The sequence below is a fragment of the Carassius carassius genome, chromosome 27, assembly GCF_963082965.1.
Source record: "Carassius carassius chromosome 27, fCarCar2.1, whole genome shotgun sequence".
NCBI lineage: Eukaryota > Metazoa > Chordata > Actinopteri > Cypriniformes > Cyprinidae > Carassius > Carassius carassius.
In genome coordinates, this window is record NC_081781.1 from 7,433,050 (window position 1) to 7,453,185 (window position 20,136).

Here is a 20,136-nt window from a genome sequence, read left to right on the forward strand (position 1 = left end):
GTACTACTTTGAATAGTACAAAAGTAATTTTCCAATTCTTTAAAAAACACTGTAAAACAGGGTTTCTGTTAGAAAATTTACACTTATGGATGTGAAACTTAACTAAAAGAATAAACAGATTAATAAAAAAGGCTTCGTTATTCACATTATCCTGAGTAAAATATCCAAAAACTACATTTTCAGTTATTGGAGTTTTCGAGAGCACCACGTGACTTCAAAGAACATCCGCCGAAGGCATTTGCAAGAAATGTTACTGAGGGATGTTGACTGACAGTTTAAACATGCCTAACTATGCGCTAATTAAAACGTCATAATAGTTCGCCTTAACTTAGCATCAAATTTCGTGAACGGAAGTCTTCATTGTGCTCGTGCTCTTTTGCACCTGTCATGTCACTTTTCAGTGCGACAAGTAACTTTACACGAAGTGATGGTCCAGCTTTACGGTTATTTCGAAAGAGTGAGGTATGTTACTTATTTATTCTTGTTTCATTTTCTTGACATAATTACAAAATACAATTATAACATAAACTAATAAATAAATGTGCCTAAATACTAATATGCATTTTATAACTTATGCATTCAGATCTTTCTGATTTGTGCCACCCAAAATTATTTTGTGGTTTAATCTTTGTGATTTGTTCTGTTGTAAGGAGATAATACTGCACATTAATGTTCAGGAAACAACATATCATAACAACCATAACATACATGTATGATTGTGATTCAGAGCTCTGATGATGAAGACAAAAGGTTGAAAAGAAGAGAAAAGAACCGAGTTGCTGCACAGAGGAGCCGTAAAAGACAAACTCAGAGAGCTGATGAGTTGCATGAGGTTCGCAAGCTACACATTATATGGAATATAAAATAAAATTGATTTCAGCATTTGTACTTTTTAGTAAATTTGCAGGTAGAATGATTATTGCCCCATGCAGACATGATGGTAATTGTAGGCAGACATTGGAAAATACTCATTGATGCATATGATTGATGTGGTTTTTTAACGTCTTGAAATTTTCTGTAACCAGGCATATGAATGTCTGGAACAGGAGAACAGCCTGCTGAGGAAAGAAGTCCAGCTTTTGTTAGAGGAACAGCAACGCTTGACAGATGCCCTCAAAGCCCATGAGCCTTTGTGCCCTGTCTTGAACTGTGGTATGACCTCAACATCAAGGTCCGCAGGCACAATGTCACCTGAGTTTATGTCTAGATAGAGTCGCTTACATTTGATGCTCATGATGTCCAAATTTCCATTTAAGAATAAATTAAGTATGCTTGTAATCATGCAAGGTATTTATTCATACTAGCAGCATGCAATTAATTTTTTTTTAATTCTGAAGTATTAACTTTTGAGTTCAGTATGCAGTATTTTCTGTCAACATACAAGTTAATTATTAATTCATGCTTGAAATTGCATTGTAACAGGTTATGTTCAGAATACAGGATCTTTGTAGTCATATGTTTGTTTTCCCAGGGTCAAGCCTCACGTGAATACGTCCACTATTTACTTTGATAGAGTCAATAACCACTAACAAAACCATCTGTTACACCACAGTTAGTTGACTGTGAATGAACGACATGCGACAATGGACTTCTGCTTTATGAGAGCCAATCTGACCAAAATACCAGAGGTTAGTTTCAATACTGTGACAGCAGGTTTATGTCTGCATAATATTATTAACCATAGCAGCTTAATTGAAACGTTAGTGTTTCTTTTCTGTCTGGCTTGATCATGTTTGCTGTTGGAATATATTGTAAGTATTAAGAAAATAAACAATTATTTTTTAAAAATCAGTCTTTGTATTCACTCTGTGATGCAGATGCAGGCTGAAATCCAGTAATTACTCGAATTGAAGTGGTCATGCAATTTCTATTAAAATGAGGTCACCAAATCAGAAAAAGGACCCAGATGTGTAGTTTTTTTCTCATTTGTGTTGAAACCATATCTGGGGGTGGTTGCGGTAAGATGGTGGTCAGATTTTTTTTTTTTGAATGTATCACTTCCTTAAACCTCTGTGGACTTACCTTCCTAACCAGTGCAGGGTACACACTTCTACATTTCTCTTCCAGTTTTCTCTTCTCTTCTGAAAAGTCCTAGAGCTTAACATGAATCTGTTGACTTTCATTTTAAAACGTTAAAGCGAAAAAGCACTGTTAGAGAATGAAACAGTTCATTTTAGTATGTTCATTATAATTGTTTATTCAAGCAGAAATGCAATTGTTCAGAAAGGGTATTTATCACTAAATTTATGCAGCATGCAATTTTTGATTTTGGAGCAAGAGAGAGAGGTATTAATCGATTATTTTTTTTATTACATTAGTAGCACAAGTACATTAACATATCTTGGATGCAAGGAGGTCTTGCAGTCAAAATGTTGAGAACCAGTGCTTTATAATCATACATGCATATACATGTATTTAACAAATTAAATCATATGTGATTGGCAACTGTTATGTCTGCTTCAAAGTTTACATATGTTTTTGTTTCCTTGGATGATTTGGCGAAGTATTACAAAACATCTGCAACGTTTGCATCAATGAAATATTTGCTGTATCAAGACAAGCGGAAATGAGAGTCCAGTGCATGTCCTGCAACTCTATTTCAGCGTCTATTTTTATAACTGTAATAATAATATGTGGATAATGGATAAGCTGTCTTAAGCATTCTGGCTTTCTGTGTGTTTACTCTGCTAAAAACAACAACAACAAAACAATAGAAACCATCACAGAAATTCAAATGGTTTCCACTACAAATACCATTACACACATTTCAAACCATCAACTTTTAACTATTAAAAATGGTTTTCTGTAGTGTGTTTCGGGACATGTTAGGATTTAATGGTTTTAACAAGCCACCAATAATAGAAGGTGTCCAATTACCAGTAGAAACCCACAGGGTCCATTACTGTTTCTAATAAAACCAGCACAATTCCCATCATAACCAGTACAACCACTGAAAATGGTTTTGGTTTTTTTTTTTGGGGCAAGATACATAGAGCCTATGATGTCTTCTAGTTTGTGGCCCACAATTCCTTGATTGGTATGCCCTCTAGCGGATACATTACAAATCAGCTTGCATTAAATTAAAATGATTTAATCTTTAAATATAGATATGTACATTTAGGCCTATATATTTTATAATAAATAGATTATATGTTTAATATGTACATCTACTGAAAACAAACATAGCTGCTTTAAATTATAGTTAAAATAAATGTCGTTTTAATTATCTGTAGGCTAATGTATTAGACTGAATGAAAGCCATCGGTTTGTATATGACCAACATCATCGATATTTGCTGGAGATCATGTGTCTTCTAAAAGCCCAGGTTGTATCATAGCTTTAAATATCTCTTCTTGTCACACAAGAAAATAAAAGGAAGTAGAAGATTATCATAAACTGTTTACCATTGCCTTTAAAGTGCTTCTTTTGAAATCTGAATAGAGCAGCATGCAAATGCGCATTGTGAACTGGGAAATTAGGGGTGTGTCTTTAACAGAAAAAAAAAATATATAAAAAAAGAACTGTTATGGTAACTTTTCCTTCCTGATCTGTAAGTTCCTGGTAGCCACTGTAGGTGGTTGCCCTCGCATATCAAAACTCTTGGAAATCTTACAGGAACTTAAAGAAGAATGTGGACCTTGAAGTTCCCATTGAACCTACACTTCCTTGAGCTCCCCCAAAGCAAAAAATAAAATAAAAAATAAATTTCCATTGTACAGTTTTGGCAGTGACAAATTGTTTTGCAAAATTGCTGCTTCAGTATATGTAAATTATTTTTCCACATGTTTATGGTATACTGAAAGCAACAATAAGCATATCATACATTTTAAAGACCCTTACTGGCAAAAAAATAATGAGTCAATATTTACAGTGTTGACCTTTGTTCTTCATAACCTCTGCAGTTTGCTCTGGCATGCTTGATATTAGCTTCTGGGCCAAATCCTGACTGATCCATTCTTGCCTTATTAGTTCTTGGAGTTGACCACAATTTGTGGCCTTCTGTTTCTCCACTCACCTTTCGAGGACTGACCACAGGTTCTCTTTGGGATTGAGATCCGCAGAGCTACTTGCTCATGGTAAAATTGCTCATGGATCATTGGAAGAAGTCGCTCTTGTAGGACAATTTGGTACCATTCTTAATTCATGGCAGTGTTTTTGGGCAGTCCTTTGGTTGGAAAGCAGCCCCACGCATGGATGGTCTCAGGATGCTTCACTGTTGGCACAACACAGGACTCATGGTAGCGTTTACCTTTTCTTCTCCCAAACAGTCGGAAGGGAGCTTCATCAGAGAAAATAACTTTACACCAGTTTTTCCTGCAGAATTTCAGTCTGTCCTTGAGGTTTTTCTTGGAGAGAAGTGGCGTCTTTGCTGCCCTTCTTGACACCAAGCCATTGTCCGAAAGTCTTGGCCTCACTGTGCATGCAGATGCTCTCACACCAACCTGCTGCTGTTCCAGAGCAAGCTCTGCACTGCTGGTGACATGATTCCATAGCTGACTCCTCAGGAGGAGACAGTCCTGCCACTTCCTGGACACTCTGGGACATCCTGAACACTTCTTCACTGCAGTTGAACCTCTCTCCTTGAAGTTCTTGATGATTCGGTAAATGGTTCTTTCAGGTGCAATATTCATTGTAGCAATTTCCTTGCATGTTGAGGCCATTTTGATGCAAATAGATAACGACTGCACATGTTTCTTTGAAGGTAACCATTGCTAACAAGAACACTATGATTGGAAGTGTTCTTCCCTCCTTTTATAGCAATCAGTCTCTTACAATCTAATTAGTATGATAGTGATTTCACCTGACTTATTTAAAATGCATCTAATCACTCTACACAATAATCAAGAAACAATGTGAATGTACACTACAGCAGCTTAAGCAGCAAACTTTGCAAAGCACAACATTTTTGTCACTGCCAAAACTTTTGGCCATGACTATACTGACAAGGAAGTGGTTTAGACTGTTCACTAAATGCATTATTATTAATCTATGCACAATGCGGGAGAACCTTTTTAAATGTGAGGTTTGTGAAATACACTACAGGGCTGTCATTCAAAATACTTTTTCCTGGATGAATAAAGCATCAACATTTTGTTACGTCTTTAATATTTTTAAGGATAATGGAATATGTGTATCATATATGCATTTCATATTATATAGTGGATTTTTTTTCAAATCCCATGCTTATGTGTTTTTTTTTTTTTTGTCATTTTAATTAACCCCTAATGGTGTATAATAATAGTAATGGCTAAATTAACACCTGCCAATCAAGTTCCATAGGCATATATGTAATCAAAAAAAAATGTTTTCCTTTATGAGTAAGGCATTCCAATGATCTTCTCGGTCATGAATGCATTATATCAAAACTTTAAAATCATTATAATAATATTTAAAGGTTATGACATAGATGTTTCAAATAGCATTACAACACCCTATTTGACATCTGTAGATTCCATTGCAACACTTTTAATGCTTGCATCAGAGTGTGAAGTTTCCACTGATTGCATTTATTGCCAAGGGCTGTGACTAAGTTGGCTCATATTCAGGGAGGGCAAAGTGCACTTGTGTTATGGTGAAAGTCAGGTCAAGATGTTAGGATCTGGGTATTTGTTGAATCAATATTTTAGATTAGATTTCATAAAACCTTTTTTTTTATAACAAACTTTAATATATATATATATATATATATATCCACACACACACACAAAAAGTCCACGTTGGAAATATTTATAATTGTATATTATCTTAAATATATATATAAATCCCATATTATGTATTCTGTATGCTGATCACATCGTTTCAAGGTGTTAATAATACAGTGGTTCATGTTTAAGGGCTCTATAAGTTTTCAGAAAAGAGGTGGAAGTTTATCCGAAAAGTCATTTCTGAGAGTTCATTATCACATGTCTGACATCAGTCCACATCAGCAGCGATGAAGCAATGAGCAGCAACTCGGATTTGATTGCCCCATGAATATGTTATTTTTTTTTACTTTAAGGGATGTGTGCAAACAAATGACTCAAATTCAAACTAAACCGGAGAATATAGCAAATAAAATTGCCAAACGTATTGTGATTCATAGAAAGGGAGGAGTACCAAGTGATGATGGCACATCTATTTGTGCATGTATTTTTTTTTTTTAATTTTTTTATCATCACGACTAAAAGCAGCCATGTTAAATGATTTCCTCTCAAAGTTCTCATAATTGTTAAAATGGTACTTTTAGTTCTTACTTTTAGAAATAGTTTTAAAGAGCAAACCAATGAGTTTGGTTGCAATTATTCAGAATTCTAAATATTTCCCAATATTTTTTTTCCCCAAAAGGGAGTTACCAAAACTCAGGTACCGTCACCGCTAAGAGTTCTCCAGCAGCTTTGTTCTTTCTGAGGAATTTCAAGAGGCTTTTAAGATTATTATCTTCTGATGCAATTCCCACATTTAATCAGTTCCAAAACATAATAACACGTTTCCCATGTATGAAATCCACCATCTTCAAAATAATAATTCAAATCAGCAGAAAATGCTGAATCATTGCTCTCTGGCAGCATGAACTCGATCAACCTCAGGGTCACAATCAGCACGTCTCTCAGGTTATACATGTGCAGACTTGCCCTACCGCAAATTTCTCAGCACAACCATAAAAGGTGCTGGTTTTTGAGCACGTCATGTACACCTTATAGAGTAGCAGTGTCTTGGTGTTGCCTCATCTGAGGTAATCAGCCTGATTCAGTTGTATTTAATCACATCTGACTGGAATAAAACTGAATGACTCAATTGAAAGTGGTATAGCTTTTTACTAATAAAGTATCAAAAACAAAGAGACAGTCAAAATTAAGCCATACATATGTCATATAAATTATTTTCTTGACCATGACTTTTGGTAGCAATTGCACCTGAACACTTTGACATGGACACCAATGAAGTGATTGATGAATTCTGGTTTGACCACAAATAGAAAGCATAGCTTCATTTTCAGTACACATTTAATGTCAATAGTACCACATTATGTGGCATGCCTGTTGGAACAAACACAAAAAAAAAAAAAAGGAAAAAGCTACCTGACGCCTGCATCACTTAACCTTTCATTAAATGACAGAACATTAAACTAAGCTCAAAAACATAAGGAAGAAGTTTGTGAAAAGATTAGGGGTTTTCCTCGGTTTAGCAGAAATGAGTGATTTTTATACTTATTGTATTTATTACTTTCTGTAATATTAAGAAATGCAGTCACAGGGCCTGATCAGATGTCTTGTGGTATGTTTCTTCACTAGCAACAACAACATGGTGTGACACTAAAACTGCTTGACACATGATCTAAGAACATAGTCAGATAATTAATAAGCTTTACTTCATTCTTTTTTTCTTTAGGACAGGCCCAGCCAACAAAAATATGTTCTAAGAACATCTGGCTAAAATTCTCTATGTTATTTCTGAATAAACTAAAAACAGATATGCAAATGTTAGAGAAAACATTAAGGCAAATCATGCTCTATTTAAACCATTTGCAAAGTTACTGGAACATTACTAAAAAAGTACAACTAAAACGTTTTAGAAAAAAAAAGACATTACAAGGTGATGTGAACATCAAATAAATCTCCATTCTATTAACATAACTGGACATTCATGCTTAACATTTCCAGAACATTAGCCAAAGTTCTGAGAACATTTCTTGTGAGCTGGGAGTGTATAGGTTTGTGTATCTAGACAATTACAACACACAGCTAGAGTATATGAATCACGCAACATCAAAAAAATAAGTATGTCCTTGCTAATAGCACAAAAAAACTTTTTTTTTTTTACGGTAGGCTGGCAAACACAGACCTTCCTGATCACAGCATTGTAACAACAACATAGTCATAGAGTTGAGGTGATAGCAGACAGGCTTTCGGTGAAGAAGAGTAGTACTTCCTTGTAAGAAACGTGCGGGACAGCTCGTTGTTTCAAAGTCCACTGTGGTCGACTTCCCTGTTATTTTATCTGTTTATTTAATGCGAGTTTCCTCTAATATATATATAGACCATGTCCTGAGAGATAAGTAGCAGCTTGAAATACTTCATGTGGCATGTTATGTGGACACTTAACAAGGCAGAGGCCAGAGATAAATATGTAACTAAACGACTTCATCACCCTGTATGTCTTGTCGGTAAGTGAAAAAGATACACGCAGATTACTACATTTGTTTCCTCTCACTAGAATAGTACTTGCTGTCAAACACACCGCCAGGGCTTCATTTAACCAACAAGATGATAAATAAATGAAATCATGTTGTTCTAACATCAACATGACATCGGGCTTTGGTGCATACAAAAAGCATATCATGTTAAACATACATACAATTCCGAACACATTTAAATAAGAGAAGAACGCATCAAACGTCCTTCAACACTTTAGTGCTTTTAACAGTCTCTTTCAGTGTACATCAGACCGACCTTGACTGGCATCATGGCAGGCACCCGTTTTTAGTCCTTCATGACGTGGGTGAACCTTCCAGCGTTCCTTAGCCAGGATTGCCGAGCCATTAGCTTCTTGCCTGTACAGTTTGTGATTTAGAGATGCCCACAGCTAGTTGGTATTGAGGTGTGCGTTGGTCCACTTGTGGTTAGATTCAGACCCTGCAGGGTGGTCTCTTTGATTTGCTGGATGAAGAGCTTCCTCTCGTCTTCAGGGGTCTGGCCGTTCTGAGCTCGGACGATACAGGTGGGCCTATGCAGGTTGAGCATGTAAACTAGCTGCTGCTTTTGGTTCTTCAGCTCCTCAATCTGGGCTTTTAACTCGGCATTGATGGACTCCAACTTCTCTGACTCCTGAGGATTCAAATAGTTAATATAAATAATTTAAATAAAAATAAATGTAAACGAATATAATAAAATTAAATGTATATAATATAATAAATGTAACTACCTTTTGTAAATTGTCTGTTTTCTCTTTTTTCTTGTTTCGGCATTTTGCTGCTGCAATTTTGTTTCTTTCCCTTCTTCTTTTTCTCCTTTCACTCTCCTCTGGAATGACCTGAAATGACAATATTTATCAGATATGTTCAGATATACCTACATTGCGTAATAAATATTGATTTCATGAAAGCTGAAACCGCCTAATGATTCTGAATTGGGTCCACAAGTGGATGAACAAGTGACTTGTGCAAGCATGGCTTTTCTGCATGCGTGTTACTCAATATAACGAATGTGAAATACAAGAAATCACATTTGATTCAATGTTCTAACTGTAAATGAGTGATTCTCACCTCCCGCTTCATCACAGGTAGTTCAGTGGGGCGTTCAGTGTTCATACACGCTCGGTCAGTGGTCAGGGTGCTCATGCCGATGGACAGGCGTTTGTTCTGGATGGCGTAGCGCAGCTCCTCTTTCACTAATGGAGTGAAGTTGGTGAAGTCGTCCAGCGTGAGTGAGCCGGGCGGGGAGAGGCAGGGTACCAAAGCAGATGCACTGATCTCCAAGGAACCCAAACCAGGATGCTGAAGCATCATTACGAAATCTAAAACATTTGAAGCAAGAGTTCAATCATGGTCTTAATACGGAAATTGGATCATAGTAAACTTTCTGTAGTCAGTTACGAGCTCTTCCCTCTAGTAAGTCATGTAATAAAAATTTTTAAATGCTACAGTGAAAAACTGTTTTAAATCTGAAAAACAAGCAAACAAACAAAAAACATGTAATTTAACAATTAATGTAAATAAGTATTTCAGAAATAAAAAAAGTATGAATGTATATAATTGTATTAGATATATGCATATGTTTAGGATTTATTAAAAACAATTTAGATTTTTATTCACAAATTATGGAGAAAATATATTTAATAAGGCAATAAATATACTTCTAAAATGTTTATATTTTATTATATTAATAATATAATAAATCCTCTTATGATTTAGTGAGTAAGAAGTATTTCCAAATCTAATTTTGTTTAGTAAATTAAACAATTATAGTGTATTGTTGCCTTTATGGTGTTTTATGTATATAAAACCATCTTTATGCGGTTCTTATTTATAAACAGTTGCTAGAAATTTACTTTGTCATGAGCTTAAAATGTAGTCATCTGGCCTTCAATTTTACCACATGCCTACATTTTACAATGATTTTACATTTCAGATTTTAATAGCTTAAATACGTTAATATATTAAAATAATACAATGTAATGACATGCTATCACATAATGTCATCATCACAATATATTATTTTAGGGTATTTATTAGGTTCTGGGAAAAGTTATATATATATATATTGCATATGCATTGAAGTAACATAACTTATCTTATATAGAATATATATCAGACAAATGTTTTATTCATTTATTTAAATATTATGCGATTACATTCAACTACTCGAATTATTTGTTAAAATATAGCTACGTTCTGCTTGTATGAATTGTAGGTATCAGTATAATCCGGTAAAATCATCATCATCTTCAAGTGTTTATTAAACTCTAATCTGGTTACCATGAAATCTCTTTGGGAGTAGTTAAAGTAAACTGTAGTTTATTTTTTTTTACAGTAGGCTCTAACGATTCGCCAAAAGAACCACATAAAATTATCAGTTATCCAGATATTTCAACATACATTACGGCAAACAAGTTCCGCACATTTTGTAACTAGAGGACTTGGACTATGAAGAGAGAACAATTAAATGAATAATAATAATAAATAAACTATATAAATATAAACAGCAATAAGATGAAATGAGCTTAAATAAGTACAATCGCTTGACCCAAAAACACAACTGTATCGAAATCAGTAACTGGTTGAGTTTATTGAATAGAACATAGCGTAGACATTTTCCAGTGTGTTCTAGAACCCCATAAATAACAAGCGAAACAATGTTGTCACTCACCTTGTTTTGACTGAATAAACGCGTGTTGTGATGCTCTCCTCTGACTGGAGTGTTCTCGCGCTCAGCTGGTAAAGTTACAGTTGTCTCCGGCTCGTTGCATCACCCCTTTATATGGCTGAAGGACGTGAACTAGCTACTACGGAGGGGCGGGGCGAGTGACGTCACCCTATTTATAGTATTTAGAACGCTGTATTTGCGATGATGCAATCAGGCAACCCTCTGTGCGCACCATAACTGGGCAAGCTCAGAACCCCGCCCTCCCCGAACTGTGGAGGAATCGAAGTCGTAGCTGACATGTTAACCTAATAAGCAAATAAAGACATACCCGTGTAATGACATGGGATCTCTGGTATGCTCTAGTGTAACGTACTAAATAGTTGTGAGGAAAAAAAAAAGACATGGGAGAGGAGAGACTGACTGGCTAGTTGGTCAGAATGAGAACAGAAAATGACTCTCACTCTGTTAAACACACTCATATTTTGTCTGTTAATGGAGAATTGTATGAAGATGGAGAGATGATCCCAAGGTCAGTGTGTTGCTGTCTTTTATTTAGTCTATGTAGTCTTTTAAAGTCCATGAATGCTGGGTTAAATACAACCCAGCGCTGGGTAAAATATGGACAAACCCAGCTATTGGGTTGTTTTGACCCAATGGTTGGGTTAAAAACCCAGAAAGTTGGGTTAAACATTTATACATAATACATTTATACAAATACAGCGCTGAGTTGTATTTAAACCATGCGTTTTTTAGAGTGGGATCATTTGGTTTTGCACATCCACCAAAAATGTTCTCACCATTTAACATCTTAATGTACAGCCGTTTAACTTGTCCCAGTAAGTTCTATGATTTACACTTGAGTTTTCAGAGGTTGATTTGATTTTCTTTGTCAGTAATTAAATTCAAAGATTGAAAAATATAAGTGTAACTTTGGCACCACTTTGATTTTACAGAGCGCATGTTTGTAATTTTAGTTAGTTGTTAGTTGTTTTAGTTAGTTTTTTGTGTGTTCAAAAATATATAATTTAAGGTTGTAAATTAGTAACTATTGCTGCATGCAAGTTTAGACTTTATTCTATTATAACTTGTTTTAGCCTATTTTAAAACTTTTCTGATATCCTAGTTCATCTGTGGGGTAAAATTAGTGTTAATCTGGTGGATATGAGTAGTTGCTTTTTTTTAGTAGTGTGTTTCCATTAATGTTGCATTTAATTTCCATTGTTAAAACAGATGGAGTTGTTTTAGAACAGGCAGGATTTTTTTTTTTTTTTTTTAAATCTTTGTAATATTAAAATAAATTACCAAAAATAAAATAAAGAACACATACACACACACACACACACACACACACACACTCACTCATGTTTGTTTCTCTGAATTGTGGGGACTTTCCATAGACTTATATTACTTTTATACTGAGCCAACAATATCCCCTAACCCTAAACCTACCCGTTACAGAAAACCTGTTTGCATTGTTACACTTTCAGTTATATCATTTACTATTTTTTTCCCCACGTGGGAACCACAATGTTAAAAAATATAAAGTTTTACTATCCTTGTGGAGGCATTTGATCCAAACAATGTAGCCTAAACAAATACACACATATAATCAACAAATAATTTGCCATAGAAATCTACTAAATAATCAGATAAAGAAAAAGGTGTTAAAGCAAATGTTAGAGTTCATATTTACTTTGATTTGTGGTGGATGATGTTCAGTGGGATGATTTGAAGTGATTTCAGGGAGTGGGCAGTCGGCAGTGTCTGCATTCCTCTACTGGATGTGAAGCACTGCTCTCTTCCTCTAGTTGGGTCATTACACACCCCGGTACAAGCTCTTACCTCTGTGTTCTGGAAATTTCCAATGATCTCTCTTCACCAGTCCTGGTGCAATCACTACCCCCTTACACCCCCTTATTACAAGCAATTATGCTTGTACACATAATAGTGTTACTAAGGAGCCATGTCTAAACATGACACACAAACTAAACATGGCAATATTTATTTTTCCCAATAGAAATGATGGCCGTCGGGCTTAATGAATCTGAGTTTTTAATAAGTTCCATTTGACTCATAGCAAAGGCTTGAATATGAACTATTTTAAAGTGAATTTACTTTTGACATCCACCGATATATACGATTTTATATGAGAGAATTATATTGTTTATTTTTTTATTTTATATATATATCGCATTTCATGTGGTTTCTGAATTTGTCCTTTGTGGTTTATTTTTCTTTGTTTAGTTTTTCCTAAAACTCAAAGAGATACATTTAAAAAATGATAAGTGAATTTGTTGCCTTTTCCTGATTTGATATCTGCCGATAAAAGATATGAAGATATGAAAATGAAGATACAGTGTGGCCTCAAAAGACTTTTAAACTAAGTAAAACCATTTTTATCTCAACAAATTTGTTGTTGTTGTTGTTGTTGTTGTTTTACGAAAAGTAGTTTGGTAGGTTTTAAAATTGTGAAACAGTCTCTGCGTCTCTGTATGTGAATTGTTTGATTCACGGTTGTATGATTCTGTACTACTGTTTTTTAAATCATTGTATACTTTCTCTAGTTTCATTAATATATTAACTAATGTATTTTTTATTATTCATCTTTGTTAGTATTTTTTTTCCTTCTCACTCTAGTTTGAGGTGGTTCTAGTATTTTTTTCTGTTTGTTAATAAGTGAAAATCAGTTAAAAAAATTCTGAAACAATAAATGTATTGTTCAGCATTAAGACATATGTAATATTATTTCTGGTTGTCAAGTGTTAGGGAAAAATGTCCATAGTTAATGTGATGAATAACTGTACACATGTGCTTATTCTGCTGGACAGCTGTATGAACTTGACAGGCACAGACTTCAAACATTTAATATCAACTTGACACCAGTTGGTTAAAAGTCTTAAAAATGACTTCAAAAAGGGAAGTTGGTTTCTTGAAATGGTCTCGTATATATTTTTTGTTGGCAGATTGTAGCTTGGTTTGATTTTATGTGGTCCAATTTAATTAAACACATTCATTTTTATTTGGGGCTTAATTCTTTTTCATGTGTTTGGTATATATGTCTACAAATTACAGAAATAATATCTTATTAAATATATTTTAATCTAAGTACTACATCAACTGCTGTTGAAACTGAAATGATGCTTGTGATTTTTTCCATTTTTACAAAGCAAATTTGTCCAGGGAAGTCGTGGCCTAGTGGTTAGAGAGTTTGACTCCTAACCCTAGGGTTGTGGGTTTGAATCTTGGGCCGGCAATACCACAACTTAGGTGCCCTTGAGCAAGGCATCGAACCCCCAACTGCTCCCCGGGCGCTGCAGCATTAATGGCTGCCCACTGCTCCGGGTGTGTGTTCACAGTGTGTGTGTGTGTGTGTTCACTGCTCTGTGTGTGTGCACTTCGGATGGGTTAAATGCAGAGCACAAATTCTGAGTATGGGTCACCATACTTGGCTGAATGTCACGTCACTTTCTTTACATTAAATACTGTAAAGATTTACAGGCTGAGTTAGGTACAATTATACTAATATTTTTAATGAGACACACTATCCAGTTTGTTTATGTTTAAGCTAAATATTTATATCAGACATGCGTTGACCCATACGAACGATCTATATCTAAAACCTTACACAGAGCTTAATATAGCAGTATTCACCATCTTATCAACTCTTTATCATATCTGACAGGGCAGTCACGTCATAGAGTTCAAGTTGTGCTCCATCATATAAAGTTAAACAGGTGTTTAAAGGCCTGCAGTCATTTTGTGTCTGGGACATGGTTACAGCTGTTATGATGTCAATATTGACCTGTTAGCTATTAATACACAGTGAAGATTCAGAAGAAGTGATTTCACTCTTCCATCTGTTACGTGATGATTGTTGTCTATCAACAAAAATGTGTAAGGATGGAATCAAAGAAAAGCCAGCCAGTCTTTATGTCTGTCTGTATGTATGCATTTATTTATAAAATTATTATAAAAACATAATTAAATCACAGTAGAATCACTTGATGCACTAGATTTTATATATAATTTTATGATTATAATAATGCTGCCTATGTTTTTCATTTGGCTTTATTTTCATTTTGAAAAATATTTCTATCTTGTACAAAGTGTTTATCTTTCACTTTTGTTTGTACCATACATACACTATTTAAATCTTTACAACCAGCACCATCATTATACTTTAAAGTATACAAAATATTTCCTAATTATGTCTATTCTCTCTGTACAATGTAAACTGTTTTCTGAAGCACAAAAAAAATTAATAAAGTAAAAAGAAAGATTGAAAAGACTGGTTGTTTTATTCTTACTTTTGTTATTTTATTCTCTTTCCAGTTCCATTTAACTTTATGTGCTCATTATGAAAAACCAAGGCTTGTCATTTTACTAAGTTCAAACATGAACATAGTTTCTATAGTTCAAAATGTTACCAGATTATTATAATAATTTAAATAATTTGATTTCTCTTTTTAACTCCCAATTTAACGAGTAGCATGGCCATTGCGTTACAGGCTCAGGTTAAACGGCACACAAGCAATTTCCTAAGAAGCACAGACTCCGCATTGTTTCTTTAAGACGAGCTCTCGAGTATTCTCGCCTGGGGATAACACGTCATCCTTCCGGGAAGTTGAGACTACAGTAATCCTGAGACTGTCCCTTGTTTTCTAGGTTTGGAGGTGAGCAGTGAAATCACCCTTTTCCCAAAACATCACGCGTGTGAAACGAAACGTTCATTGCTGGAACAATGAAAGGTCGGGATCGATATTTTGATTTGCGCTTTCGGTCTGACACATGGCATTCCAGTCAAACGTTAGTCATCGAAAATGCCTGATGGTTGCTCTATAGATGCCATTAAATCTACAAATCTAATGACAGAGTAGCCTCCAGCATCTGTTAGTATACCATGTAGCACAATAGGAACACAGTCGATACCTTTACAACAAATATTTTACATTTTAATAATTATAATTTTAAGGTATTTTGTAATAAAAACGTGTTATTATTTTAATTTAGGTTTTACAGTATTATCAATAACTGTATCAACTATAATTTTTAGTAAAACTATAGATAGCATTGTCATTTTATTTTTATATAGGCTATAGGATTATATTTTGTTTATATAACTATGCCCCACCCTTTATATTTATGCATCAACTGACTGCAGTCAGAATAATATAATACGAAAAATCTAAACATCCATATCGAAAGTATTAAAATAATTTTCTAGATAAAACTGAAACTAAAATTAAATAATTAGTTTGCGATTATTTTGTTATAATATGGCAAGTTGTAGTGATGAACATCAAACTCATTCCTAAATTAACATTTACACATAAAAGTAGTAGTATTTATGATATTTATCAAGACCCATGAATGGGTCACGAGTCTAATTTAGAAATGTGGCTTGTACTAATATAATATTTGGTCCTGTGTTCTGTGTCACTTTTGTTGTTGTTTAACTATTTACAAATTATACAGTTATTAATTTGCATATTGTTTGGGCTATACACAGTTCAGGTTCATAAAAAAAAAAAGAAGTCTGATTTATGGAAGTTTTGTTAAGTTGTATACAATAAACCCTTTTTATCATACGTCAGGTTGTCACATGGTGTCCAAAGTAAAATCTGGGTATTGAAGCAAAACAAGTCACTCCAGGTGGTTTAAGGTCATCTACATCATTGACCTTAATGATTAAATAGCCTACATTTCAAGTCTGACAACATGTGGTTTATTCTCTTCTGTTTCTATATTTAGTAAGATTTTTGTTTGGGTTGAGATTAATATTTTCCAACTAGCCTTGTCACTGGATATGGAATGTACACAAGCTTTTTGAACTTGTTTAATACTATAATATACAGTAATACAATATAATACATATTTTTCCTTTTTTAATGAATTTGTAATGGTAATATTACAAGGTACATTGTCTTGAATGACTCCGCAGCAATGGGGCCCAAATATGCATAGCATCACTTGCTCAGTATAAATGTTGACACTGCTTCCTCTAAATAATAGTTTATATAGCGTCCCTCTTACATATGTGACATAGACAGCTGTAGGCCTCATAGTTATTTATAAAGTCCCAGTTAACTCGGTGCTACCTTCACACTGGTACACGCACCACAGCACTGTGTACATGTTTACTCCGGCTGCGTCCATAGTGACGGACTCCCGCCCAAAGGACTTTCGTCGCAGACAGTCGAAGTAGGGGAAGCCAGGATTCCCAACCCCGTCACAGGCCGTGACCTCATTTCTTTCTCCAGCAGGCCTCTGTGCTGCGTTTTGTTATTTCGGTCCTATGTGCAAACAGCAAGTAGAGTGGGAGCAAATACCTAAAGTTCATTCCCCTCTAAAGCATAAATGCCTTACGTAATTCATAAGGAAACCAAATTGAATCACACCCGGAACGTAGTACATGTAATGAAACACATTTAGGGAAGACTTCCTCTTTTCGGAGGAACTCATTTTTTTGTCTTTGGTTTTTGGATTCCATTTAGAATGGTTTTTGGATTCCATTTAGAACTTCTATGTATGGTAAAGTAAACTACGTTCTGTACACTATCTGCTTCCTGCGGATGTGAAAGTAAATTGCTGCTTGGTCTGTGACTTTTTTTTTTTTTTTTCTCATTCCACATCCAGTGAGCATCCGAGCAGTACCTCAGGCAAAACCTCATTTTCATCATTCATTTCCCATTCCTCACTTCTATTTGCTGTAAATTCAAAGAACTGGATTAATTGGAACATTTGACTTCTTCCTGGCATGTAGAACGTAACGCTCTAATTTCTGGTTTTTTATTTCAAGCAGGGAATTGAAGGAACACAGGCCTCCTATAAAAACTGCCGCACTTAGTCTTTTAAGAGCCACGTCATAGTTAAAGTCACATGACTGCCTGTAAAGGATCTAGCTGTTATAAAATTTATACTGTGAACACAGAGCTGCACGAGAGGCTTCGGCCAATCAGCTTGCTAAGGTGAGATGACATCATATGACTGCTCTGTGGTGTGACTACAGTATGGCATCATTGCAGCATAGGATTAATAGTTAATGATAATCCCTTGAGATCAGCCAATCAGAGCGGAGGAGAAGAACATGGTCAGGGCATGTCCACAGCCTGCAACGCAGTGTGGGACTGAAGCTAAATCCCTGTGCTTTGCCTTACCATTGACATTAGGCTGTTTACAGTATATCTGAATCAAGGTTAGAGCATATACACACTAACTTTTACAAGAGATTCAGCACAGGTAGAATTATATAAAAGACGATATAAAAGATTGTTTCTAAAAATGCTTATTCTTACATTTCGGAGCATAATACAGTAGATCATTTTCAAGCCTGCATACATGTCAGAAATCACAATTTGGTAGAATATTAACTTGAACAAGCTCATGAGATGAGAAGTTGAGTGTGTGCAGTCTGACATCATGATGAGTCAGAGAGAGTAACAGGACTCTGGAAATGCATTGCAGGTAGAGGCAGATGAGTCATAATGTCCAACAACAACAACAAAACAAAAACGCCCTGTGCCAGCTTTTCCTGGTTGTTATCTCTCTTTTTATAGATTGTTAAAAAATTATTTATGTACACTCTTAAAAAAAAAAAAAAGTTCTTTATTGGCATCAATGGATCCACAAAGAACCTTTACCATCCATGGAACCTTTTCATTCCACAAAAGGTTCTCAGCAATTTCCCTGCAATTATTAAAGGGAGTTTTATGTTTTAAAATATGTTTAATATCATGCACACTCCCATGAAATGAAGACTCGATACCTATGTGTAACTAATTAAAAGCTCATTTATTTTACATGTTGCGATCACATGACCAAAAGCGATTGTTGCTGCATTAAAGTTTATGTGTACAAAATGACTGGTTCATTTAATATTTCTTTCTTCCTTCATTTACTGGCAAACCTATGAAGGTTTTCTTAGCACTAAACCAAATAAAGTGCACACGGATGTGTAAATTATTTTATTAAACTCATGCTTCTCTGAGGACTTATGGGAAATTATTGTTGCAGAAGACTGTCATCTTATAAACCCTGGGGTTTTCAAACTGCCCAGAGACAATCGGGCCGCAAGGGATTCTGTGAAAATGTTTAGAGACAAACAGTTTAAAATATAAAAAAATAATGATTTATAAAAATAAGAAAGAAAAATTTGATTCAAATAAAAATATATAAAGAACTAATGCATCTAACTGAACAGTGCTATAATAAACACAATGTTTTCCAAATAATAATTTTACATTTTAGGATTGGGTCTCTTGCACAAGGATGATTATATTTAGGGCTCTGTGGCTTCTAAATGATTAAAAACACTGTTATAAACCAGTTTAACGAACCATAGGTTTTGACAGTCAATGTTCTTTATTAATAATAAACACATTGCATACTAAAATGCGATTTCTATGCATGATTATTTAAAGGTGAAGTGTGTTATTTCTGCACCACACCAAAAGGTTTCAAATCCTTAAATATTTGTTATATTCTTTGTCTTGCTATGTAATTAAAGCATTTAGACATGGTATACAAATATTTAAGTATTTTGTTCACACAACAAGAATAAGAAGTTATAGCCCAGAAATCGCTTAGTCCTGCACTGTTATGCTATCATAAGCAAACAGAGATAATGTCATTCAAATTTTTTTTAATGGTTACAAGATGTTGTTTCCCTTACACTGTATTCCTGTACTTGATGTAAACAGTTTCAGTAAAAAGGTCACGGGACAGAACCAAAGACCCATGTCATGTGATGAAGGGGAATTTCCTGTTTGCTGATACACAACAAAGAGCACGCTGAGCACGGAGCGAGTCACGTGACTGGAGGTGCTACAAGTGCCATTTGCTTTGTGGAAAACACCCTTGTGGTTATTCAGCATATTCAGGTGGCTTATGCAACAATGATTGTTGTTTCCTCTATAGAGCTCGTCCCTTGTCAAACAAACTGTCATAAGCATGACCAGTGCAGTTTCAGTTGTCTTACACATAATCATTGGCAAAATTGACGTCATGTTTTTATGACCTTTGAATCACTAAATTTCTGAACTCCTTTTCCTCTACACTTGGCTGGTTTGTCAGTATCGTCTGTGGTATTGGCCACAATCTGACCCACATAGCTGCCTGAAAGATGTCTCAATCTGATGTAATTTACTTGATTACTCCACATGCTTGTGTTCAGTAGTTACTGGTACTTTCACAAGACTTGCTATCCTCAGAACCTGACTGTATATACTGCAGATGCCTTCGTATCCAAAGTGAAAAAAGGACATGACATTCAGCCAAGTATGGTGACCCATACTCA

General features: G+C 34.9%; 2 protein-coding genes across 2 annotated transcripts; one reads left to right on the plus strand and one right to left on the minus strand.

Annotated features, from left to right (window-relative positions):
* Positions 1 to 230: 230 nt before the first annotated feature.
* Positions 231 to 1,791, plus strand: batf3 (basic leucine zipper transcription factor, ATF-like 3). The gene is made up of 3 exons (XM_059513486.1): positions 231 to 462; positions 728 to 832; positions 1,026 to 1,791. Exons 1-3 carry the CDS (start codon positions 388 to 390, stop codon positions 1,209 to 1,211), a joined length of 366 nt encoding a protein of 121 aa, XP_059369469.1. The 5' UTR covers positions 231 to 387; the 3' UTR covers positions 1,212 to 1,791.
* Positions 1,792 to 6,774: 4,983 nt separating this feature from the next.
* On the minus strand, positions 6,775 to 10,980 carry atf3 (activating transcription factor 3). The gene is made up of 4 exons (XM_059512394.1): positions 10,845 to 10,980; positions 9,242 to 9,492; positions 8,902 to 9,009; positions 6,775 to 8,804 (listed from the first exon to the last, which is right to left on the minus strand). Exons 2-4 carry the CDS (start codon positions 9,482 to 9,484, stop codon positions 8,547 to 8,549), a joined length of 609 nt encoding a protein of 202 aa, XP_059368377.1. The 5' UTR covers positions 9,485 to 9,492; positions 10,845 to 10,980; the 3' UTR covers positions 6,775 to 8,546.
* Between the last annotated feature and the right edge of the window lie 9,156 nt (positions 10,981 to 20,136).

Coding starts and splice junctions, on each gene's coding strand:
- batf3 (XM_059513486.1), top strand. CDS start 388: ATGTCACTTTTCAGTGCGACAAGTAACTTTACACGAAGTGATGGTCCA. Junction 463..727: donor GGTTATTTCGAAAGAGTGAG/GTATGTTACTTA, acceptor ATTGTGATTCAG/AGCTCTGATGATGAAGACAA. Junction 833..1,025: donor GAGCTGATGAGTTGCATGAG/GTTCGCAAGCTA, acceptor TTCTGTAACCAG/GCATATGAATGTCTGGAACA.
- atf3 (XM_059512394.1), bottom strand. CDS start 9,484: ATGATGCTTCAGCATCCTGGTTTGGGTTCCTTGGAGATCAGTGCATCT. Junction 9,010..9,241: donor TACCTGTGATGAAGCGGGAG/GTGAGAATCACT, acceptor TTGTCATTTCAG/GTCATTCCAGAGGAGAGTGA. Junction 8,805..8,901: donor AAACAGACAATTTACAAAAG/GTAGTTACATTT, acceptor TTGAATCCTCAG/GAGTCAGAGAAGTTGGAGTC.